The 25452-nt window shown below is 35.6% G+C and overlaps 4 protein-coding genes across 6 annotated transcripts; 2 read left to right on the forward strand and 2 right to left on the reverse strand.

Annotated features, from left to right (window-relative positions):
• Window positions 1-1065: 1065 nt before the first annotated feature.
• On the forward strand, window positions 1066-6198 carry LOC104119770 (uncharacterized). The gene is made up of 3 exons (XM_009631351.4): window positions 1066-1292; window positions 4265-4319; window positions 5702-6198. The coding sequence occupies exons 1-3, from the start codon at window positions 1134-1136 to the stop codon at window positions 6046-6048; spliced, it is 561 nt and encodes a 186-aa protein (XP_009629646.1). The 5' UTR covers window positions 1066-1133; the 3' UTR covers window positions 6049-6198.
• A 121-nt stretch (window positions 6199-6319) lies between these two features.
• On the reverse strand, window positions 6320-9323 carry LOC104119771 (LIM domain-containing protein PLIM2c-like). Of its 2 annotated transcripts, none has more exons than XM_009631353.4 (5): window positions 8809-9323; window positions 8440-8542; window positions 8310-8335; window positions 7589-7678; window positions 6320-6857 (listed from the first exon to the last, which is right to left on the reverse strand). In XM_009631353.4, exons 1-5 carry the CDS (start codon window positions 8941-8943, stop codon window positions 6558-6560), a joined length of 654 nt encoding a protein of 217 aa, XP_009629648.1. In that variant the 5' UTR covers window positions 8944-9323; the 3' UTR covers window positions 6320-6557. The 2 variants fall into 2 exon arrangements, with proteins under 2 accessions (XP_009629648.1, XP_009629647.1); XM_009631352.4 differs by having other exon boundaries at window positions 8310-8338; window positions 8809-9090.
• A 2357-nt stretch (window positions 9324-11680) lies between these two features.
• On the forward strand, window positions 11681-15963 carry LOC104119772 (transcription factor MYB17-like). Its single transcript, XM_033652437.2, has 4 exons — window positions 11681-11830; window positions 13414-13707; window positions 14555-14684; window positions 15008-15963. The coding sequence occupies exons 2-4, from the start codon at window positions 13575-13577 to the stop codon at window positions 15639-15641; spliced, it is 897 nt and encodes a 298-aa protein (XP_033508328.1). The 5' UTR covers window positions 11681-11830; window positions 13414-13574; the 3' UTR covers window positions 15642-15963.
• Window positions 15964-16044: 81 nt separating this feature from the next.
• On the reverse strand, window positions 16045-25036 carry LOC104119773 (remorin-like). Of its 2 annotated transcripts, none has more exons than XM_018778895.3 (5): window positions 24854-25036; window positions 24206-24250; window positions 23654-23741; window positions 23410-23491; window positions 16045-16265 (listed from the first exon to the last, which is right to left on the reverse strand). In XM_018778895.3, the coding sequence occupies exons 1-5, from the start codon at window positions 24900-24902 to the stop codon at window positions 16068-16070; spliced, it is 462 nt and encodes a 153-aa protein (XP_018634411.1). In that variant the 5' UTR covers window positions 24903-25036; the 3' UTR covers window positions 16045-16067. The 2 variants fall into 2 exon arrangements, with proteins under 2 accessions (XP_018634411.1, XP_009629650.1); XM_009631355.4 differs by lacking the exon at window positions 16045-16265 and adding an exon at window positions 22610-22990.
• Window positions 25037-25452: the final 416 nt, after the last annotated feature.

The raw sequence follows: 25452 nt of genomic DNA on the forward strand, positions 1-25452 counted from the left end.
CCACGATTATTTTCCTTATTCATCATACCAAGGACCCTTGTCATTTAGTTGGGAAACAAGTTATCCCATGATTAATATCTCGGGATTACTATTCCACTATCTGACAGGTATAAGTTATCTTGGTACTATTTTTAATCATGTGATAACTTATCCAGGATTAGTAACCACACAAGGGGTAAGGGTACTAAATTTTTATACTGAGATTATTTTCCTTATTCATCATACCAAGGACCCATGTCGTTTGGTTGGGAAACAAGTTATCCCATGATTAGTATCCCGGGATTCGTTATACTCTCATAGGGATTAAAAAACACTACAATCACGGGATAACTAATCTCGGGATTAATTATACCATATTTTATCCCACCCAAATATGAAATAAACTTATCTCAAATTTAATGTTGGGATTAATTATCCTTTATCACTCGTACCAAACAGTAGAGTTCAAAGTATACACTGTTATATTTTTTGTTATGTATTCTCAAATTAGTGATTTTGTTTTTTAATTCCACCATCCACATGATCCTTAAATACTGGAAAAAATTACAATTCTTCATCCAAACTAAATAAAGCGGAGTTATTGGATCGAATAAATCTAAATTGAGAAAAAAAAATCGAACCATAACAAAATTTAAGTAGGTTTGGTATTGATATGGATAAGAAATTGGGATACCAAAATACCGAAGTGAAATGTTTCAAAATCATATCAAATGGACCGATAAACAAATTGGTCCTTGAAGTGATCTTTAGGTCGTTTGAATTGGTCCTCAATTTAGTTAAACTGACAATTCTACTAACTCATTTCAAGTTTTGATATTAACACCTGTAATTTGACATAATAAAATTGATTTTATCAATAAGAGCAACACCTTTTACTAAAATAATAGAAAACGAAAAGAGAAAAGGAAAACCAAAGTAGACTTATCCAATATTTTTTCTTTATTTATGTTAGAGATTTGAAATAATTTTTCTTAATTATCTAGCTATAGATTTGATAAAAAAATCTAATAATAAAAAAGTAGTGGTACTATAGGATCACATTGTACTTATAGCATAGTTTGGGACCTCAGTGACATTTGCTATAAGTAGAAAGACCTCCACTCTCAGCACAGCGTAGAAGGGAAAGGGAATCCATGGAAGACCCTAAAACTGCAGCACCCCCAACTCAGAATTCTTCTTCTCAGCAACCTATGAACAGTAGAAAGAGGCCACTTGACACCTCCAAATTGCACAACACCCCTTATTACAAGATGAGACACATTGTTAAAGATCTCAGACCCCATGTTATTGAGGTACTAATCTCTAAATAAATTGACTTTTTTTGGACTGTTGTTGTTTTTATTTCCTGTGGGCGTCCTTCAATTTTTTGGTTTTTGCTCAGTAGATTTGTTTGGAAGTACTTCCAAATGGGAACTTTTTCTGTTGTTGCATAAATTGACTTGTTTTGGACTCTTTTTGTTATTATTTCGTGTGGGTGTCCTTCAATTTGCGGTTTTTCCCATTAGATTTCTTTGGAAGTTGAATCTAGTAGGAGTATATATTTTTGCTCTATAAAAATGTGATTTTTTTTTTTTGCCTAACTTTGACTTCTTTTGGATTCTTCTTGTTGTTATTGCTTGTGTGTGTCCTTCATTTTGTTGTTTTTCCTATTAGATTTCTTAGAAAACTGAATTTAGTAGGAGTATAATTTTTGGCTGTGAAAATCCGTTCTTGATATTATAAAAAATTAAAAAATTTAAAAAATGTCACATTTTCTATTCTTTCTCCAGTTTAAGAGGTATTCTAGCTCCTGTGGTGGTAAACATTTGACATTTATCATAATAAGAAAATTTGTGAATAACTTGGCTTTGTTTGGACTACTCTTGTTAAAGGTCCACATTTCCTGCTCAATGTTGGAGTATAATTTTCTCTTTTGATTTCTTTTCTCCATTTTTAGAGGTTTTCTAGCGCCTAAGGTGGTAAAAATCTGACATTTATCATACTAGGGCTTTTGGGTTTTATGAACATTTTAGTGCAATTTATCCATGTATTCGCTAGTCGTTGAAAGAAACTATTGTAGCAGCAGTAATAACTTTTTTTTTCTGTGCAATCTGATTTACTAGTATTAGTTATACTATATAAGTTGGTAAGTTGGGAATATGTTTCCTGGGTGATGAAGTAGGTTCAGAAAATCATAGAATTCTGTATGGTTTAGAGCAGGTTAGGTGTTTCAGTGAAATATAATTCACTGTACTAGCGTAAGGAGATCTGCATTAAGAGAACTCTGTGAGTTTGTACAAATGCAGTAGAAGTTTCATTTTTTCTTAACCTGACTAGTACTTGAGAAGCCACATCGCCGTCTCTGTAAATAGAATTTCCTTTTAGAAATAAGTGAAGAACTTGGCATATTTTAGCTAACTGTTTCGCCTTTTCTCTGTCTGTGTCAGCTATGACCTTCTCTGTTAAATGTTCTATGAAAAAAACTTGGCTGCTTTATTTTGAACCTGGTGGTGCTTACGTGTCCAAGATCAAACCATTCAGCGGTAATAGAAACTTAAGGGTGTTTTGTAGAAAGATGCTTTTCAATTTTATACGGACGAAATACAAGTGTGCAGATACCATTTTTTCATAAGCATGTACAGAAACAATTTTTCTTCTCATTTTATTGAAAACCTTTCAATAACAAGAGCTCTTTAGTAAAAAATCCCAAAAGTTTTGTAGAAAAGGGTTATTTCTGGAAAGAGCATAGTTTTATGTTTCGGAAGTCGCTTTCATTCGCATCCAATCCCTGGTGCTCCTCTACCTCTCCCTAGCCTCACCCTCCTCCATGATGCATACCCTCTGGCCGTCTTCTTTTTCCTTTTCAGACTTGTATAGGAGACATTTTGTTTCACACTGAATGCTCTTCATTTTTCCTTTCATTCTGAATTTTTCTTACGTCTGAGTACTGATAGTAAGGAACAAGCACAAAAACTCTTTGTTTCTAAACCAATAATGAAAGGATTTCTATCTTGCTAAATGAACTGGCTTCTTCTGCATATTTTTCCTTGTGTATGCTCCCTGGAAGCATCTAAAACAAACAAAGTTGGTGAGATTTAAAGAGGTTAGAAACTACATAAAGAGTGACAAGGCAAGAATTGCCATTATTCTCCTTGCGACTGTAAGTCTCTGCTATTTCTGTTTGTTTATTAGGGGTATAGGTTAGGTAGGTGTTTATATAAAAAGGGCAGCCCGGTGCAAGAAGCCATGAAGCATCCCGCATTCACGCAGGGTCCGTGGAAGGACTGCACTCTAAGTGGATGTGATGTAGGAAACCTATCAGGACGCAAGAGTTAGTCGATTCCGCGGATCGAACCCGTGACTTATACGCCATTTGGAGATATATTTACCGTTCCTTTAAGGCTCCCCTTCTAGGTGATTATATCTGGTTTCTATTATAATCCCACTTTGGGTTCTTGAACTTTGAACAACATGGGTTCTTGAACTTTGACAAACATGGGCATGAAGTGGCTTAGTACTAAACCTAAAGCTATTAGTCTATGACTAATATTCCAAGACAAGCTGTAAAGTCGTGGTTGATACAGTAAAGCATTGTAATACAGTACATTATGTAAATAATTTTCCGCTGTGACACTTTATCTGATATATGAATCCAGATAGGTTTTGTCATGTTTCCAATAGGTTCCTTGAGTATCACAATGGATTTAATCTATCTCAGTTCATTTCAAACATGTGTAAATTGTAGCTGGTGTCTATTAACTGGCACTAATGTGGTTAGACCCTGCGATTGTGCTTGAACTTATTTCAATATAAGATATAAAATCCTTTGTTCCATTAAGCTGCTTGGATGTGCCATAACAGGGAAAGTTGCTCTCCCCATGCATTGGAGCTGAATGTCTTAAAGAACTGAGGACTCACCTTTGCCTTGAGCTGATAACTGTAAATGGTTTTCATTCGCTAATTTGACGTAAGATCTTGAACCATAATAAGAGAAGTATTATGTGCAAAAAGGAATGTATATCATGTTTAATTTATTTTCTCATATGTTATTTTAGTTAGCTTGTTAAAGTTCTCTAGATTCATTTTTTAAAAATGAGACCTCAAGCAATGCAAAATGATAAGCTAAACATCTGGAGGTCTTATCTATAAGCACCAAATGACACTGGGAAGAAAGTTGTAAAAGTCCAATCCATAAAAAAAAATCTCACCTTTTCCTTTGCCTTCATGAATGTTAACTCATTTAATTGGATGTTATAGGAGCTTACATTTGTTTGTCATCTTGAAGGTTCTCCGGACGCCGGACTTCCGGAATTGCAAGGCTGCTACTGAAATTCGTCAACGTAAGCTTTCTATCAAATTTATTCCTATCGAATTTTCATTTTGAGCAGTTGTCATGAATACATCACCATACTACTAGCAATTTAATCCACACTAGTCACGAGATTATGTACATGCTAGTGCATGCTCTTCGTTTCTGTTTTGCTGATACTAATGTAATGCATCACGTGAAAGTTCTGGAGTCAGTAAGAAATGCATGGCTGTTTACTGCATTATCTTTCTAGTTACATGGTTGTGTGCTGCTTTGTTTTCTAGTGTGTCTACTTTTAGTACATGCTGGTTGGTTGCAGCAGCATACTAGTAGTAGTGATGTACTTTTGTGGTTAAAGATCTACCTTCCAAGCCATTTCTTCCTCTGGAGCTTATGCCTTGTATATTGATTTACATAGCAGCAGTTTTCAGCTTTCATTTAGGAAATGCTTGGATCTTATGTTAGCACGAGAAACTGATCAGATTATCTCAATAAGAACTTGTATTCAGTGTGATTCACTTTCGGGGCACTTGGATGCATCATAATTGAAGACTGTAGCAGCACCCAAAACAGCTCAAGGATATATGGCAAGTAGCCATGCCAGTTGACATTCAAAGTACATCAAACTTCAATAAAGCTTGTTAGTGCTTTTGCAGTCTGGAATATTAGTATAACAAAAAGCTAGTATTTGCATATAGTCATAGCTCAAGTACTATTTATTGGAGAAACATTTTGTTGGAAGAATAGGCAGATTGCAGTGCAGTCATCTCTCTTGCTGTTAGGGAACTTCATTTTCCAAGCATCTATAGAAGCCTCTACCACTGCTTTCGCGGCTGCTGATCCATCATTTGTTGAACACACTATGGAAACGACTTGGTCATTGCTCAGCACATCCCATACCTAATGTGTTACAATGAAAAAAGGATATGTCAAGAGTTGTAGACACAGAGGAAAAACAGAATAAAATTGTAAGTATAGAGTTACAATGGTGTTACCCCATCGGATGCTAGAACAAGAAACTGATCATTTGGAGAAAGATGGTGATAAGAAACATCAGGCCTTGAGATGATACCATAGTTTTTGAGCATGAAATCTCCGAAAGCTCTAGACATGGCGAGTCCAGGAGTGTCTTCATTGGGCAACCACACTCTCTGTATATGTGGCTCTTTTTCTAGTGCAAGCACGCTTTATTAGCATGATTTGCACAAGACAGAGTACTCCTTTTTTAGCTATAGCAATTCAATTGCCTGAGGGCCATGGATATGGTAATTTACTGTTTAGGAACTGTGTGTGTGTCCCCTCCTTTTTGTTTGGGTTGTCAAACTATGATCAAGATCTTCAGCATGACAATCAGCATGTTGTTATATTATATCAGACATGTATCTTTATGTGCATTTAAATGCTGGTATGCAGAGTTAAATCTTCTGATGGATCTTTACAAGGAAATGATGACTGAAACGGTAAATCCAGAGGCGGCTAAGGATGCACCGGGAGCTCAGCCTATGTCCGTGGATATCAAGGACGGAGAAAAGCCTAGCGAGCAGCAGAAAGACATGAAGCCTCCAGAAAATGGGACATCTGCAAAAACTGAAGCGAATTCATCTCAGAAACACCAAGCTGGAGATGGTGTTGTCCAAGGCACATATGTCGTTGGAGGATCAGCATTTGGTTGGAACTTTATAACATACACCAGCGGGCAGGCCATCTATTATGGACGAACTAAAGAGTCCTTCCGATCTGCAAATGTTAAATCTGAATAAAGTTCCTCAAGTACACTTACAACACTCTATTTTTGGGATTACAATGGTTTGATGTGTGTGTACTATAATAGATTGGAATATTTGGCACTACAAAAGTTCAGGCTTCAGAGTTAGTCCTATGCGGCTGCTATAGCCTATTACAACCTGCAACCTCTCTTTCTATCTTCTTGTATGTACTGAGTATGACTGCTGGTTCGTCTGTGGAGAAGGGAAAACGAAGTTCTTTTAATTGATTCAACAACATTCAGCAGCAATGCTTGCAACAATACAATAAGAAGATAATCTAACAAATCATTGTATAATCAAAATGGATATCCTCTCAAACATGTTTACAAGCTGGACACCAAGTTTGGGGGGGGGGGATGAAAGAAAAAAAAACAAGACAAGAATTATAAATCAGAATACAAGAGTATTTGCCTTGGATTTAAATGAGAAAACCTTTTCAAACTTATAAAAAACACAAATATTTTAGGTTAAAGCAACCAATAATAGTATAAAATTTTATGTTATCAGAATTCCTCTATAATTGGTTGCTCATTATTATCATCAGGTTCCTTGTCTTGTGGCTGCTCATCTTCTGCCTTTTCAGTAGTCTCTTGCTCATCATCTGCCTTTTCAGCACTATTTTTCTTGTTATTAGCAGCCTCGAGGACATGTTGGTAATTTCCTTTCTCCATGAAAAGTTGAGCAAAATGATGTTTGCAATAGAGGACTCCATCAAGTGCAGCATATGTTGCATGAGTTAAGGGACAACCTCCATGTGCACATTTGAAGCATGATTTGTGGAATGCCTCTCCCTCCATTGTTACCTATATGAAATCAAATCATCAATAACAACAGCCGGATAGTATGTACGCAGACCTTACCCCTACCTATGAGGATAGAGAGGCTGTTTCCGAAAGATTCTCGACTCAAGAACGTAAAAAAAAACGGAGATGAAATCAAATCATCATTAGGAGATAAGTTTATATGGGGTTTTAGAAGCTATTATTCAACACAAAATCATATTGATCTGAGTGTTTTGTATGAGAAAAGTCATTTTTAGAAAATTTCTTATTTTGAAAAAAAAAATCCTAGAAAATATTTTTCATTGTTTGGTTGGAGAGTGAAAATATTTCCAGAAAAAAGCACATATTGTATTAAAGATTGATAGGAGTAATATTATTTTGGTGAAAATATTAGCAAATTGGGTATTGTTTAATGAAAATTTTGAATATTAAAGATAGACAATAAATATTGATTCAAGATGGATAATAAAATTTGGATAATATAAGCAAAATGGTTTGATAAAAGTAAATTTCCGAAAACATACTCATTTTTTCTGGAAAATAATTTTTTAGAAAATGTTTTTCACTGTTTGATAAAAAAATATTGGTTAAAGCAAAATAATCCTGATGGAAAATAACTTCTGCGCTCAAAAGCGAGAAAAGTCATTTATATCCGGAGAATGTTTTATGGCATTCAAACACCAGAAAATGACTTATATTTTGAAAAATTATATTTTATGAAGCATATTTTCCGAAATATATATAATTTTTACCTTTTCGAGAGGGTAAACAGTTTTGTTGCAAGCAGCACATTTGTCTTGAGTACCAGAGAACAAGGCAGAGAGTTTGCTTGGAGCCCTTGTCTACACAAAATTTATGGCATTTAACCATTAGGATTGTTGAAGGAGACACAAAAAGAAAATATTAGAATTTGCTCCATCACATACAGGAACGAACTAAAATAATTTTCTTCAAAAAAAAAAAAAAAGGAAAATGAGGGGTTGGTTGGTTTGATTGGACTATATTGTAAGAGCCCAGCCCGCTAATGATATTGTTCGCTCTGGTCCTGGGCCTTCACGGGTTTAAAACGCGTCAGGGCCTAGGTCCAGAGCGAACAATATCACTAGCGAGCTGAGCTGTTACAGATGGTATCAGAGTCACTCTTGTGTCAGTCTTGCCGATGATAGGTCAGAGTTCCACTGAGTTTAGGCAAATCCCGGTTAGGCGGAGCAAACCTCAGTGCTGAGTCTAGGCAAACCTCAACGAGGATGCTGAGTCCATAAGAGGGGGTGTATGTAACACCCCAGACTTTGGACAGAGTCCCACATCGGCAAAACACAAGAGGGATGTTGGTTATATAAGTTAACAAACCTTAGACTCTAAAGACGTATTTTAAACCTGTGAGGATCTAGGCCCAGAGCGAACAATATCACTAGCGGACTGGGTTGTACCAATATAATATCGTAGAAATGTGAAGTTTGAGACATAACGTACCAGCGAATTTTCCCTCTCAGGTTTGGCTGCTTATAAATTAAAAAAAATAAGGTTAAAACTGATTGGTCAATATGGATATAATGAAACCTTTGCAAATGTATCGTGAACTTTGAGAAAAAGAATATCTTACAAGCAGTCTGAAAGTTCTTGCTAAAATTTCCAGATTCCTTAAAAAGTTGTTCGAAATGCGTCTTGCAGTAGAGGACACCATCCATTGAGGAGTAGTTGCTCATCTGTCCAATAAGGGATATTATCACTTTTAGCCTGCGTCAGAAACTATTTATATCTGGTAGTCGAAAAAGTGTATAAAATTTATATAATTTTTGTATATAACATACATAATGTATATATATACAAAAAAATATACAAATTTTATACATATTTCGGCTATTATTTTTACCGCGGCTATACAACGGCTCTTCGTAAAACTTGCCAAATCGTGAAGTAGAGCAAAAGAAAAGGAGTAAAAAAGAAGAGAAAGGTAATTAACTAAACATACCACAAGAGTGCCTTTGCAATGGCTACATTTGAAGCAGGACTTATGAAAAGTAGCTCCATCAGCAGACAACAAATCAACAAAATAAACTGTCTTATCACAAGCTTTGCATTTATCCAATGTACCTGTGAATGCCATTTCCTTCTCCTCTATTCTTATTTCTCTTCTTTTCTTGTTCTCAATATAACTTTCTTCAATGTCAAATGGCAGAGAAAAAAACTTCAATAATCTTATCTTTCCTTCTTGGTCATTGACATTAAACAAACAAACAAACGAACGAACGAATAAATTTGTCCTGGCCGGTAATGAAGAATTATTTACAAACTTTTTTTCATTGAATTGTGCTGTTACACCGATAAAAATACGACACGTGATTGGGAGATCCACATAATAGGAGGTGAAATTGATGGAATTTAATAACCTCTAAAAAATTGTGGATATAATTCTCTTAAATTGGTGTGAAATGAGGCCATTTTCTAACTCTTTACCACAACAAATATTCGTTTTTTTCTTCTTCGAGGTAGTTAACTTATTAGGCTGAACCGTTTTCATTGCTCTACTTTATCCTCTCTTCTTTTTTTCTTCTTTCTTTCTTCTGACTATTTTCCCGAATTTATCTTTTAAATAATACTAGGATTAATGATTTTTTAAAAGTTCTTATTATCGTAAGAGTTTAAGAGTTTTACCAACGTAAGAGTCACCGACTTCATAGACGTAACCAGTCAACGGACGAGCTACCACAACAACAACAACAACCCAGTATAATCCCACTAGTAGGGTTTAGAAAGGGTAGTTTGTATGCAGACCTTACCCTTATACTTGGGTAGAAAGGCTGTTTCCGATAGACCCTCGACTCCTTCCTTTCAAGAACTCCCCACCTTACTCTTGGGGTGACTCGAACTCACAATCTCTTGGTTGAAAATGGAGGGTGCTCACCACTAGAGCAACCCACTCTTGTCTGCTCACCACCAGAGCAACGGACGAACTAGTTACTTACAATAAAAAAAGTAGGAATTCATCTTGAAAACTTATAGTAGTAACTTTTTAATCCGTACAGATCTAGTAAAAATGGGGCATAATGTGGAATAACATGATTTTTTACATGTACTACCAATTAGTTGTGAATAAATTATATTCTTCTTAATTAGTAGTATATTTATTTTCTAACTTGTGACGTTTCGTAATAATCTTTTACTTTGAACTTTCACAATATGCTTGAGCATCGCCTCATTCTTAATTAAGAGCTCGTTCGAGTTAATAAAAAATTAATTACTATGTAATTTTTGAGTTAATTGAGGTAACGTACTGTCTGACAGATGATACTTGTAATAGTTTTAAACGTGATTTATAAGTTGAGAGTTGCAAATCACATTTCAGAAATGTTACTTATAATAGTCATTACGTAATACAACTTATAAATCGCTCTGAATGCAATTTGTAAATAACATTTGAGTTGTGGGACTTAAAAAGGGAATCGGAGGAATTGGATTTGTAATCGTAATTGCAAATGCGATTTATAAATCGCAATCCAAATGCTACTAAAAAATCTTTAAATGCAATCTATAAATTGCAATCTCAAAATGCGATATATAATCACATTCTCTAAATGCGACATATAAATCACAATACCTAATGCTTATACGAGTTAATACGGCATTTATAAGTTAATGCTTATAAATCACAACCTCCCTCAATCACCAAATGTTACCTATAAACTCTAAATACGAGTTATAAATCGCAATTCGTAATGCGACTTACAAATCGCAATCCAAATGCGACTTATATATCGCAATCAACAAATGAGACTTATAATCACAATCTTAAAATGCGACTTATATATCGCAATCAACAAATGAGACTTATAATCACACTCTTAAAATGCGACTTATAAATCACAATATTCAAATGCAACTTATAAATCACAATCTCCAAATGCAACTATAAATCGCAAAATGGGCAATCTCCAAATGCGACTTACAAATCGCAACCTCCAAATGCGACTTATGTATCGCAAGAATATTTGGAATTTTCTTTTACAAAATAACAATACAGGTAGCTATTTAGAAGGCGACCAACATAAATTAATTGGAACTCAAAATAAAATTCTACCTTTACCTCGCAATCTTCAAATTCTCTATTACTTGTTTTAATTTTTGGTGGAGTTTAGTCATTTTCGTTTTAGTTGCCTCCGGGCGGCAGCGGAAAATTCACATTTAAACATTCTTCACTTTACAACACTTTGTATATAACTAGTTATATTGGTAACTTATATAGAAATTATTGAAAACTTTTAGTGTTAGAGAGCTTAAATTATTAATTTAATATGAGTGATGTCGATAGAAGCAATGGAAGAACTTCTCGAAAGTGCAATTTCAAAATGCGACTTAAAAATATTGATTATGTATGAGTTGTTGAATCTCGAGAAAATTAGTTAAAAAATTGCTACTCTCGAATTCGCTCGTATAAACTCTAGCTCCGCCACTAAACAGAATGATACTTTAACTCTAACTAATTTGGAATTGAGGCATGTTATTATTGTTTTTTTTATTTTCTGTATATTTGATTATATATTGATAATATAATCATGTCACTTTGATAGACTTCACCACTTACCAGGACACTTGCAATAATTTTTGGGTTGTTAAGTGTAGACTTATACCTATAGTGGCTTTCATGTACAGCAAACATGAGGTTTGACCACATTCATTTCACTGACATAGAATAGACCTTCTCATTTTTCAAATACTAGCCTAGCCCCAGAAAACGAAGGCCATGTTAACCTATCACAAGAAATAGATGTTTCCATTTTCATTGCCTAACAAGTGTTCCCTCTACACTCTTCCCTCCCTTTGAGTATTCTTTTTCACCTCCATTAATGCTCTTTCTCTATGACCCTTTGTTCTAAAACTGTGTTTTTTACATTCTTTTTCCTATGACGACGGTGGTATCTAAGTCAGCTTGTCGCACGTCTCGATTATTTCACCAACTACTTTCTATCGCTCAACGTCATCAGCAGATGTATCTGGTAATTCTATCCACCAAAATTTAGTAAAGTGTGTTTTACATATATGATGTGTGTTGGTTTTGTCTTCTTGTATTTATGAATGCTTTGAAATTTCATGATCCTCCCATTAACTGCTCTTCTCTTTCATATTTAATGCATTCTCTTTTTTTCAATCGTATAAGTAAAGGGGTCCCAAGAATTTATGTTAGTAAATGTAGTCATTGCACCTGCTATTTTCCTGTGATAAAAATGGATTCGAGTTCAGAGTTTGTATTGTAATTTTTCAAAAAATTCCTGATATATATAATTCCCCATATCTTCTGCTTATAAGTTTGTCCATAGCAATGGTAACTGATAACCATCTCCTCCTAATAATGAGATTAAAAGTGAAAAAGAAAACTTACTTTTGTACCTCATTAGGTGTCAAATGTACTGCTACATCCCCATATTTAAATTAGATGCGATTTTGATAGAATGATTTATCAGTTACTCCCTCCGTTTCATTTCATATAACACTGTTTGGCTGACATAAAATTTAAAAAAGAAAGAATAACTTTTGAAATCTGTAATATTAAACATATATTTTTGTGACTCTAAGTACATGTCATTGAGAGTAAAATAAGAATTTATAGTTAGACTGTTTTCAAATATATCAAGTGTCATTTTCTTTTGGAGCAGACTAAAGAAAAGATGACATAAAACGGAACAGAGGTAACTTTTTCTACAGCTAGAAAGGCTAAAGAAGCTAAAGGCTTTCAAATAGATCCTAAGCTAAATTGGTGCTGACAAATAACCAATCTGTATTGAAAAGGGTAGCAAATGACAACATTGACATAGGAAGATTTGTTTCTTTTAATCTATGATGCACGGATTCTCCAAAATGGTGCTTCATCCGTGTCGGATCCTCTACTTTTGAAGAATCCGACACAAATCCGGCAACATTTTCGGAGAGTCCGAGCAATATAGCTTTTAACCGGTCATGCTTAATGAAGAGCCTATTCATGTGTAGTTAGATTCTATACCTTGACTCAAAGCAATTATAGTGTAGATAGCACATGTAGTACTTAAGTTGTCTACGCATTTATTTCTGTACATAGTGTCAATATAGACTTTCACAGACAAGATACTAGTACTTGTTGACCAATTGCTGCTTTTATTTCTCTGTTCTCAATCTAAAGACAGAGTTAAGTCTATGCTGATTTTAATTGGATTTAATGCTCACTATGCATTTTTGTGGGGTTTCTCTATTTTTCTCTATATATATTTGTCTGTGCACTGTGCATTTAACCAAAAGCTTTTGCTATCCAATACTATCTCAGATCAGATTCTCAAACCTCAAGAACTGAAGATTAGGCATGCATTCAATGCAGCTTTCTTGTTCTATTGCATCAATCATTCAATTTTTCTTGTAACATGTGGCCTGTGTACATTTATTTACATTAGTAATAGTAGTAGTATCTCTTTAGACATCATATCATGGCATTAAATGCATGGCCAGCTTAAGACCTGTTGATGCTTTTCCCCTATTGATATATGACCTACAATTTGTACTATTACTCCATTTGACATGTCCATTTTCTTTTTTTCCCCTCACTCATAAAAAGACCAAAGAAGCCATTGATGTTTGCATAAGTAGGCTGTCTACGTCACACCATCCTGCCATTTTACTCATAAAAAGACTCCTGCTTTTATAGCTTAAAGACCTGTTTTTCAAGGTAAACATTGAGAAACAAATACAAAGGAATTGAGTGTGTGTGTGAGAGAGATGGGAAGAACACCATGTTGTGATAAGAAAGGTTTAAAGAAAGGACCATGGACACCTGAGGAAGATGAAAAGCTTGTTGAGTATATCAAGAAATATGGTCATGGTAGCTGGCGTTCTCTTCCAAATCTTGCAGGTTTCTTCACAACCCTTCTCTTTTGTGTGTATATCCTTAGTTTTGTTCTGTGGAAAAACAAAATCTTTTGTACATAACAACTAGTCAACTGATCTTGTAGTCTTACTTCCCAAGCTATACTAATCTGGAATCCTATATACTATGGTATAAAAAGAGGAAGGAGAGACATTATAGTGGTAACTTCCTTTGGACTATCTTGTTTGTGTCTGTGTTTATGTGGTAAGACGAAGGGAAGTGAGAAAATACTTTCCATTTCCAACTTTGGATGAAGTGAACTAACAGAGGAAAGTGAAGCAGCCATATGTTCTCTACTCTTTTAATGGGCATTGGAGTTTTCTTTTCATGTTAATGGTGATGAGGAGGGTGAATTTCCTCTGCTTTTACTATCCATGTTCAAATATTTAGACATTGCAAGTATCATGTTCACTCATTGGAAAAATAGGATATTTATTTCTCAAACAAATTATGGTAACTATTTTGAAGAAAAATCAGCTTTTTGGTAGAATAGCTAGCTAGCTTTAAGATGGTGTGTATAGAAGAACTCACTGTACACTTTTTGGGATGAATAGGTATATGGTGTGTACATATTCAGATATCAAATGGGCATTGATTAAGTTATATATGTAACATGTCTAAAATGCTAAATTGCTGGATCTTGGTCAGTAATACATAGTATGGTATTGTATCTTGCAAATACAGATCCATTTACTTCATTGTTGTTTTATGGTTTGATTGTTTTTATGGATGTAAGATTTATTTTACTAGAACACATCGACAATGGAAATGAAGGAAAGAAAAGCATTGCTAATGTCTGAGATTAATTGTTGTAAGTTTTTTTTTCTTTTAGGTCTTCTTCGTTGTGGGAAGAGTTGTCGTCTTAGATGGACAAATTATCTCAGGCCAGATATCAAAAGAGGTCCCTTTAGCCCTGAAGAAGAAAAGCTTGTCATTCAGTTACATGGCATTCTTGGCAACAGGTGATATTATGAAACTTTCAACTTAATATATCTATATGAATGACATTTCCATTGGTCTTCAATTTACCCCTTTGTCTGCTTAAAAATATTTGTTGTTTTATTGAAAATTTGATAAGCTACTAAAATGTATTTGGAGTTTCTTGTTAGTAATTTCTCAGAGTTTCTGCAACAAATAGAACATCAATTTGATCCATGTATGCCGAGTAATCAGATTGAGCATTCATCCAGCATTAGGAACCTAGTCAAGCGTAGTTCATCAGAATCTGTAGCTGAATTTTTACTTGTATAACTATGAATAACCAAGAAACTGAATCTCTATCCAGATGGGCTGCAATCGCATCGCAACTTCCTGGAAGGACAGACAATGAGATCAAGAATTTGTGGAATACTCACCTGAAGAAACGCCTATTTTCTATGGGCATTGATCCTCTGACTCATGAACCCTCTAATGGGCTGTTGAGAAGACCACCTACATCAACTTCAGCCCGTCACATGGCACAATGGGAAAGTGCAAGGCTCGAAGCTGAAGCTCGTCTATCCAGGGAATCGCAACTCTTGGTTCCATCATCAGCAGGAAGGTCTGAGACCGACTACTTTTTACGCATATGGAATTCAGAGATAGGAGAAGCATTTAGGAAATTCAAGAATGAAGACAAATGTCTAAGTCCAGCCTCTCAAGTATCTTCATCTACAAAATATGGATCTGCTTCAGGCATCACAACTGAGATGGACCTTACTCTTGTTGAAGATACCGAGTGGAAGGACAGCCAACCATATACTGAAGATATCTTTCAAGGTTCCGACACCTCTAGCTCCAGTGAATTGGAGGATTCATCTGAATCAGCACTGCAACTTCTTTTGGATTTCCCGAGTAACAATGACATGAGCTTTCTTGGCTTTTTGAGTGAGAGTTCCTTGAACTGCTCCTTAGCAGAACACAGAGTTGGCTTTCTCTAAATATGGTGGTTTTGAAAGCCTAAACTGTCGAAAAATTTCTGTTCTTTAGTAGGTCAGATGCAGAAAAAGTTTGTATTTCGACTCCATTATGTATTAATGTTATAGTAATAGAGCCATCTTATGTGTTATGTAAGCCAGAAATGTCAGGCAAATTTAGGTCTAGTGGCATGGCATGTTTCTTTTTTGCAACTATCGCCATGTTTGAAGCATATTTTCTGTAAGTTAGTACATCTTTTGAGTAGCTAAAAACATGGGAGAAAATGCTGGCTTTTGTGAAAACTTCTCAAGCTGAATTATTATTATTGACATTGAATTCTTCAGAGCACAAGAGTGTTTTTCCTATGCAGACTAGTAAGATCCTATTCAGACAAGAAGCATACAACAAAACTGGACGCGCCACGAAACTATACAAGGGAAAATCTTTAATCATCCAACACATTCAAGTAACTTCTTAGGAGTTTGTCCTGTGGCGCGATATTTGACAGCCATCTCCTCCGTTTTAAGAATTTGTTCTCTTCGTTTAGCTTCAACCATGGCTTTCTTCTCCTCTGCCTCCTTGTGAATTAAAGCTGCTCTATTTTTCATCTTCTCTGCATACTCTGCTTTCTTTTGCTCTAATCTTTCCTGCAAATCACAAGCTTATCAACATTCCTGAATAGTCTATATTTTTCAAAAGCATTTGACTCAATAGTATTCTAAACTAAACCACATGGTTTGTTCCATACCATGCACTACCCGAATTTTGTACAGAACCACCCAACAAAACCAGCACTAGAACGATGGGGTGTTCTTCTGTGGCCTACATGCAAGGCCACATCCATGCACCACGGTTTCTGACTGTGCATGGGCCATTTTTTCGTGGGTTTCCCCTCAATCAATGGTTAGATCGATGGACCATCGTGACTATATTAAATACATGAATCTGGCATTGTCTTTGACATCCTCCTTGCAGTTAATTGAAGGAAAAGAAACATTTAAATCATACACTGTTTTGCATCCTGAGCCAAGGGATCTATTGGAAACAACCTCTCTATCCTTGCAAGGTAGGGATAAGGTCTGCGTACTCACCCCAGACCCCACAGTGTAGGATAATACTGGGTATGTTGTTATTGTTGTACTGTTTTGCATCCACAAAACAATTCATTTGGCGTGTTTAGTACGATGGAAGTCATTTTTATACTGGAAAATGACTTGCGTCATGTCAAACATAGTCTAAAAATGTAAATATTTCTTGGAAACTGACTTTCATCATATCAAGCATACTCTAAAAGTGTTTAAATGCTCGTGTTCTAAAAGGCACTTCAGAACCAGGGGCGTATGCAGGAATCTTTGTAAGCGGTGTCGAAATTTATAGAATAACTGGAATATAACTTTGATTATCGTACTTTTAGACAAGAAATAGCTTTAGTCTATTGGTTTTGTTTAGCTTTAGTCTATTGATACTCAAAGAAATATTAGAGTTCTTCCACCAAGATTTAACTCCTCAGGACATTATAGTAGCAGAAGCACATCGTGTCCTATAATGTTACAAAAAGTGGTTAAAGTCTTGTTCGCGATATATACATATATACCTCTATTAAGGGGATTCCTCTGAGCTTTTCTTTGATGAAGGATTTGTCTGTCAAGATTAGGAAATGACAACATGTTTAGATTTCTCAAAGTTTTGGTAATTATACGATCTTCAATTAGACACCTCTACGCAGAAAAAGGAAAAACATCATAATTCTCTTTTTGAATAGTGTATGTAATAGTGTTCAGATTTCTCAAAGTTTTGGTAATGCCTTGATGATGAAATTTTTTATCGCTATCAAAACTGCACAAGAGCAGCATCTAGATTCTAATTAAGAAGGTAGCACTTAGAATGAAAAGATTACTTCCTCAAAATGCTCAGCATTCAAGTGCACTATCTTGTCATGAAACAACCTATAGGATAAATTTTTGCTACTATATATGGTCTGTACATGGTTTTGTGGTTTTACATGCAACATAGAATTGGAACAGTTTGATAACATAAAGAATTTCAACTATGAATAACTTCAACAGAGATGGAATTTTATGTTGTTTGCAGACTGCAGTACTGAACAAGAAAGCAACAGTACTGCAAGGTTACGCAAAATTCCATCTTTCTTGAAGGTGTTCATAGTTGAATTAAATTCTTGATGTTGTCGAACAGTTGCAAAACCACATAACTATGTACGTACTCACTATATATATATATATAGAAGCAGAAATGAGCATTTTGAGGAAGTGCTCTTTCCATTCTAAGTGACCCAAGAAGCATGAGCTTAATTTAAGTGCTACCTACTTAATTAGAATTTGGATACTGCATATATAAAACTCTCTCACCGAATAAATTATCAGCAGCCATTAGAAAGAACTCAATAATCTCAAGATATGAAGACCAAATGATTCACTGGGATGTTGATAACGAAAATTGGATGCATTTGAATCTGATTTATGGTCCTTTTATATAGACACTGGAGAATTAATTAATATAACTTCATACTTTTTTCGTGCGCTTAATCCTCAACCCTTACAACTTCATGATCAACCTATGTCTACTGCACAGCAAATAAATCAATCAGTACAACTTAACGTTCACTTTAATTATGTCCTTTATTTTTCTTTAAAACGACTAGACTTGTTACATCATTTTAACGTTAATATAACTTCATAATGTTTTGGCGGGCTTAATCCTCAGTCACTCGAAACATCATCGTACATGCATGGAGCAGGAACTTGACATATCACAGCTAATTGTTGCATCAATTTTCTACCGAGGAAATTTCTCTTTCTCTCAAAGTTATTGGGATAATTTGTTTGAATATTTCTACTCATGAATTTCATCCAAGCCAAAATAATAGTAATAAAAAAAAAAATACTTGAGGCGGAATGAGTGTAAGGTTGTTGGAGCAGCAAGATGGCATGTTTAAGCTAACTTCCCATCTACAAATTAAGTGCAACACCTAATAAAAATTTTATTATCTAGTTTATTATCTAGGATAAAAGTAACATTTTCAAGTGCAACACCTAAATGATATTTGCCCATTTAGATTACAGAATTAGATGTTTCAAGCATACCCCAACAAGTAACACTGACATGAGCTTTCTTGGACACGGAGACAATGGTATGCTTGAAACATCTAGTTCTGTTATCCAAATGGTCATAGAAATTGTCTATGACCCCAAATTCCTTCCGTAGGTTGTCGTGATGACACCTAATCCCTAAAATTAGGTAAGCCTATTAATGCGGAATAACTGAATATAAACTGAAATTTAATCCTTAACAGTTGAATAAATAAGAACTACAAATTTAACAATTACAACTCCCAAAATCCGGTAGGAATAAGTCACAAGCTTCTAAGAATTTATCTTCAGTGTCTCTATACATCACAGTCTAAAGAAAATAAGGAAATCAACATAATAAGGATAGAAGGGGATTCTGAGGTCTGCGGACGCTGGCAAATGTACCTTGAAGTTTCCGTGTACAGTCAAATTCATTGATGCCTGGTCTGATAGGGTGTACCTGGATCTACACAAAAAGATGTGCAGAATCGTAGTATGAGTACACCACAGCGGTACCCAGTAACTGTCAAGCCTAAATCTCTGTAGAGTAATGACGAGGTCAAATCAGGCCCTACTGGAATAATAAAAGACATGGTGAAAAGCTCAACAATATAATAATAATAAAATGACAATAAAAATAAATCAAGTAAGTAGTTTGTCGCAATTTAACTTCACAGAATAAGGACAAATAATACCTTGCCGAAAGAAAACAGAAATTTACAACTTTAAAGAAATCACCAAAATAACCAAAGGTAAATGCAACCATAAAGAAATATCAACAAGGGCACTCCTAAAGTACCGCCTCGTAGTCCCAACTCATAAATATGTTCACAATATCTCATTTCCTTATATCACAGCGGGAGCCTTCACATTGAATTTTAAAAAAATCATTTTCCCAAAATAACATCCCGCGTTTTAGCCACCCTTATCACACCGCATGACTTCTAGCAATTCCCTTATTAGCCACACGTATCAAGCCACGCTTATCTCACCGCATGCATTTCAACACCTAGACCTTATACCACAGCATGCATATCAATATCACAATATATCACAATTTGCACATCAAGTGCCAAAATATTTCAACTTGCTAAAATAAATCAACAACAAGAATATTTTTCACAATAAGGAGCTCACGACTCAATCACAATGAGTACAAAATCTCACAAAATATTCAGGAATGGATAACTCAGCAAAAATAATATTTCACAAATTTAACACCTTGCCTTATATCAAAATTTTAAATGTAAAATATTTCATTTTAATAATATTTAAATTAAGAAATCCAAACTTCAAATAATGCACAGAACAAAAGAAAATAAAGTTTCAACTAAACAGGTAAAACACTTAGCAGGAACAGGTTAGACAAATTTAAAATACGAAAGTATACTAATGATAATGAATATAACATAATAAAATAATTTAATTAATATGCAACAGTGATCTACACAATTTAAAAACATAATCTTTCACATTTAGCCCGTGTACACACTCGTCACCTCCTGTACACGACTTTCAACACATCAAAATTTTCATATCAATATCAATCCTAAGGGGAATTTCCCTCACACAAGGTTAGACAAGTCACTTACCTCAAACCACGCTCAATCAGTCAAGTAGTATACCTTTTCCTCGATTTTCTAACTCCGATCGGCTCGAATCTAGTCATAAATCAATACAAATTATAGGAATAAATTTCATATGAAAATACAAATTTTCTAACAAAATCCGAAATTTAACCCAAAAATCACCCGTAGGGCTCACGTCTCAGAACCCGACAAAAGTTACAAAATACGAACGCCCATTCAACCACGAGTCCAACCATACAATCTTTACTAAAATCCGACATCAACTCGACCCTCAAATCTTCAAATTAAGCCAAGAGGGTTTTCTAAATCTTGCAACTTATATCCTCAATTAAATGTTAAAAACAACCATGAATTCGGGTAATTTGATCAATATTGAGTTAACAACACTTACCCCATTGTTTTCCTTGAAAATCTCCCGAAAATCGCCTATTCCCGAGCTCCAATTTGTCAAAAATAGAAAATGAGAACTTAAAGTTTCTGCCCAGGGATTTCTTCTTCGCGAACGCGACCCTTGCCTCGCGTTCACGAAGCACAAAATGTGCTGCCCAAATTTCCTCTTCGCGAACGCGAGGGTCCTCTCGTGAACGCGATGACCAGGGGTCCCATGCCTTCGCGAACGCGATGCCTCACTCGTGAACGCGTAGGCTAACGCTTGATGTCCATCCCATCTCTCACTCTTCTTCGCGAACACGTGGCCTCTCTCACGTTCGTGATGTACACTGGCCCTCACCCTTCGCTAATGCGTCCCTTGCTTCGCGAACGCGACGCCTCACTCGTGAACGCGTAGGCTAACTCTTGATGTCCATCCCATTTCTCACTCTTCTTCGCGAACGCGTGGCCTCTCTCACGTTCGTGATGTACACTGGCCCTCACCCTTCGCTAATGCGTCCCTTGCTTCGCGAACGCGAAGAACAAATATTCGCCTGCCTCCAATTGTTCTTGGCGAACGCGTGACTCTCACCGCGAACGTGAAGAAGGAAACCAGATGGTGCATCAGAAAAATTCCAGCAAAGCTCCAAGTCCAAAATTCAGTTTGTTAACCATCCGAAACTCACCCGAGGCCCTCGGGACCCCAACCAAATATACCAACAAGTCCTAAAACATCATACGAACTTAGTCGATGCCTCAAATCACATCAAACAACGCTAAAACCACGAATCATACTCCAATTCAAGCTTAATGAAACTTAGAAATTCCAACTTCTACAATCGATGCCGAATCCTACCAAATCAAGTCCGATTGACCTCAAATTTTGCACGCAAGTCATAAATGATATAACTGACCTTTTTAAATTTTCAGAATCGGATTCCGACCATGATATCAAAAATTCAACTCCCCGGTTAAACTTCCAAACTCAAATTTCAATTTTAGCCATTTCAAGCTTAATTTAACTACGAACCTCCAAATAATTTTCCGGACACGCTCCTAAGTCCAAAATCACCATACGGAGCTATTGGAATCATGAAAATTCTATTCTGGAGTAGTTTTCACATAAGTCAACATCCGATCAACCTTTTCAACTTTAACTTTCAACCTTGAGACTAAGTGTCTCAATTCCTTCTGAAATCTCTCTACCTCGGCAAGTCACATAACAGTTATAAGGTACAGAGTGAGCAGTAAATGGGGGAGCGAGGCTACAACTTTTAAAACGATTGGTCGGGTCGTTACAGAAATCATATTGGCATTTCATTAAAAATGGTATGCTTTGGATACATAAATCATATGCAGGTCTGATTTTTGGACCCAGTGATAGCTACATCATGTATACTGGCTTTTTGAGTGAAAGTTTCTGGAACTGCTCTTCACCGGAGCATGAAGTTGGCTTTTTCTGAATATGGTGGTCGCAAAAGCCTGAATTGTCAAAATTTTCTGTTTTTAGTAGGTCAGATACAGAAAAAGTTTTTATTTCGACTCCACTATGTACTAATGTTATAGTAATAGAGCCATCTTATGTGTTATGTAAGCCAGAAATGTCAGGCAAATTTAGTTCTAGTGGCATACTATCACCATGTTGAAGGGGAGCCTTACTTTAACTAGTAAAGTTTTTACCATGTGACCAGGAGGTCACGGGTTCGAGCCGTGAAAATAACCTCTTGCACAAATGCAAGGTAAGTCTACGTACAATAAATCCTTTTGTGGTCCGATCCTTCCCTGGACCACACACATAGCGGGAGTTTAGTGCACCAGGCTATCCTTTTTCAGCTATCGCCATGTCTTGAAGCATATCTTTTATAAGTTACTCCACTATACATCTTTTGAGTAGCTAAAAACATGGGAGAAATTTCCTTATATCCTTCGCCAATTAATGCTGGCTTTTGTGAAAACTTCTCAAGTGAAATTATTATCATTGAATTCTTCAGAGCACAAGAGTGTTTTTCCTATGCAGACTACTAAGATCCTTTACAGACTATGAAGCATACAACAAAAATGGACGCGTAAAAGAACACACACTAAAAAGCAGAAGGCATGAAAATATACAAAAGGGAAAAGCTTTTATCATCCAACACATCCAAGTAACTTCTTAGGAGTTTGTCCTGTGGCGCGATATTTGGCAGCCATCTCTTCTGTTTTAAGAATTTGTTCCCCTCGTTTAGCGTTAACCATCGCTTTCTTCTCCTCTGCCTCTTTGTGTATTAAAGCTGCTCTATTTTTCATCTTTTCTGCATATTCTGCTTTCTTTTGCTCTAATCTTTCCTGCAGATTCCACAAGCTTATCAACACTGCTGAAAAGTCTATATTTTTCATAAGCATTTGACTCAATGCTATCCTAAACTAAAGCACATGGATTTTTCCGAGCCATGCAACAACAACAACAACAAATTCAGTGAATTCCCACAAGTGGGTCCGGGGAGGGTAGTATGTACAGACCTTACCCCAACCCCGGGAGCGCAAAGAGGTTGTTCCATGCCATGCATTTCCCATAAAACGATTTCATGGAAAATGACTTCTGTCATATCAAACACACATTAAAAGTCCTTATAAAGCGCTTGTATTTCAAGAGGCACTTCAGAACAATTTCAAATTGAGAAATTTTCCGCTAGTACTTTCCTCTTTGCGGGATATAATGTCAAAAAATTTTGAAAATGCGAATACTAGACTTTGTGCATGTTTACCTCAAGTTTTTTCAGTTTAGCTTCAAGATGTGCTTTCTTGCTGTTTTCCCATGCTGCAACTTTAGATAGCTTCTTTTGTGCCCTATTCAATCACACAAACAATGTTAAGATGACTTTGAGCAATTGAATTGCTAGACAGCTTTTATACAATTAAAAGAGTATACAAAAATTGGTCTACATAAGCAAGAATTAATTGTATGATAATTAACAATTGACAACATATATAGGAAGTTAGAAATCCTACTTGTTATCCACTCTGCTTTTTTCACTCTCTTCCCATGCTTTGATAAAAGCAGACTTCTTATCGTTATTAAGCTGCGCAAGAGCAGTATCTAAGGAAAATAAAATAAATAAGAAACAGGACACTTGTTAGCTTCTGAGATGTGAATAAAATCATTCAGTTGGAGAATTTGATAACTAAACACTAGAGCATCTAACTGAACTTCCAAAAACCAGATATTCAAAGAAACTTCAGAGTTTTCGCGCCATAAGTTGACTCCTTAAGACATTATAGCAGAAGTAGGCACATCCTACTATTGTTTTCAGGGGCGAAGCCACATTATTTGAAGGGTGGTCAAATCGATCAACCTTCGTCGAAAAATTACACTGTGTATATAGATATAATATTAGGTTTTAGAGGTGCATAACATATACTGAACACCCTTGGTCGGGAAATTTTTCACTTCTTTCAAATTTGAATGCCCTTGCGAAAATTTCTGGCTTCGCCACGGATTGTCTTGTGCTACAATGTTGTAAAAAGTGGTTAATTAAGGTCTAGTCCGCGATATATACATACCTCTGTCGAGGGATCCTTTTGAGTTTTTCGTTGATGGATTTGTCTCTGTCAAGAAAAAGAAATAAAATGACAACATGTTCAGATTTCTCAAAGTTTTGGTAATTATATGATCAATTAGACATCCTACAGAATATGGTTCTAGATGCGACATTCTTGCAATTTTTATATGTTCCTATTTCAACCTTCTGATCACTCATTGGTCCTTAGTTTGGAATTCATAACTAGAAAAAAGGCAGTCCAGTGCACTAAACTCCCGCTATGTGCAGGGTTCGGGGAAGGATCGGACCACAATGCTCTATTATACGCCACCTTACTTTGTATTTCTACGAGAGAATGTTTCTATGGCTCGAACCTGTGAACTCCTAATCATATGACAGCAATTTTACCTGTTACGCCATTGGAATTCATAACTAAAACACAAGAAAATCACGTATTTTCCTTTGTACTAATAATGCATGCAGGAAACAACAACCCAATATATTTTCACAAGTAGGGTCCGGGGAGGATATGATGTACGTAACCTTACACCTATCCCGGAAGGGCAATGAGATTGTTTTAGGTAGACCCTCCGAAACCGAATCAAGAAACCGAAAACAGATGCAGATATGCATATATATATATATAGAGAGAGAAAATTGAATGATTTACTTTGAGGTGGTGGCATGGTGGTGACAGCTTTAGAATTGTTGGTGGCCATGGCTATTGCTGTTGTGTGGCTTCCATTTTGGTCAATTATATAGATAACAAAAAAGGTGATTTCCACAATAGAATTGGGAAATCAAATTCACTATTGCAGTATTCAAAAATGAAGGAAAAGAAGAAAAAGATTTAAAAGTGGTCAATTATTAAAAGTGTAAAAAGGAGCTTTTCTTCTCCAAAGCCTAAAGATGGTTTGTTTTCTTTATAAGATATGATAGTATATTATTCAGTGTTCAGAAACTTTAAGGTTCCATTTATTTAGGGGTAGAGACAGTGTAGAGAACGTGTGTTTTATGATCAAATGACTATTAATTAGATGTAATCAACTTTTAGTTCCTCCATTGTCAAAGAATGGTAGGGCGTAAAATACGAGAGTCAAAGTTTTTAATTTTGTTATAAATTCATATTCTTTTATATTTTTAATAAAATTTGGATTTAAGTTGGTATATACTATGGTTGTCATTTAACATGTGATTAATGGTTAGTTATTATTTTTTGCCAAATTACCTATAAATATTTTATTATAGAGATTTATCCGCGGTTACTAC

Source organism: Nicotiana tomentosiformis, chromosome 5 (genome assembly GCF_000390325.3).
Source record: "Nicotiana tomentosiformis chromosome 5, ASM39032v3, whole genome shotgun sequence".
In the NCBI taxonomy this organism is placed as follows: Eukaryota; Viridiplantae; Streptophyta; class Magnoliopsida; order Solanales; family Solanaceae; genus Nicotiana; species Nicotiana tomentosiformis.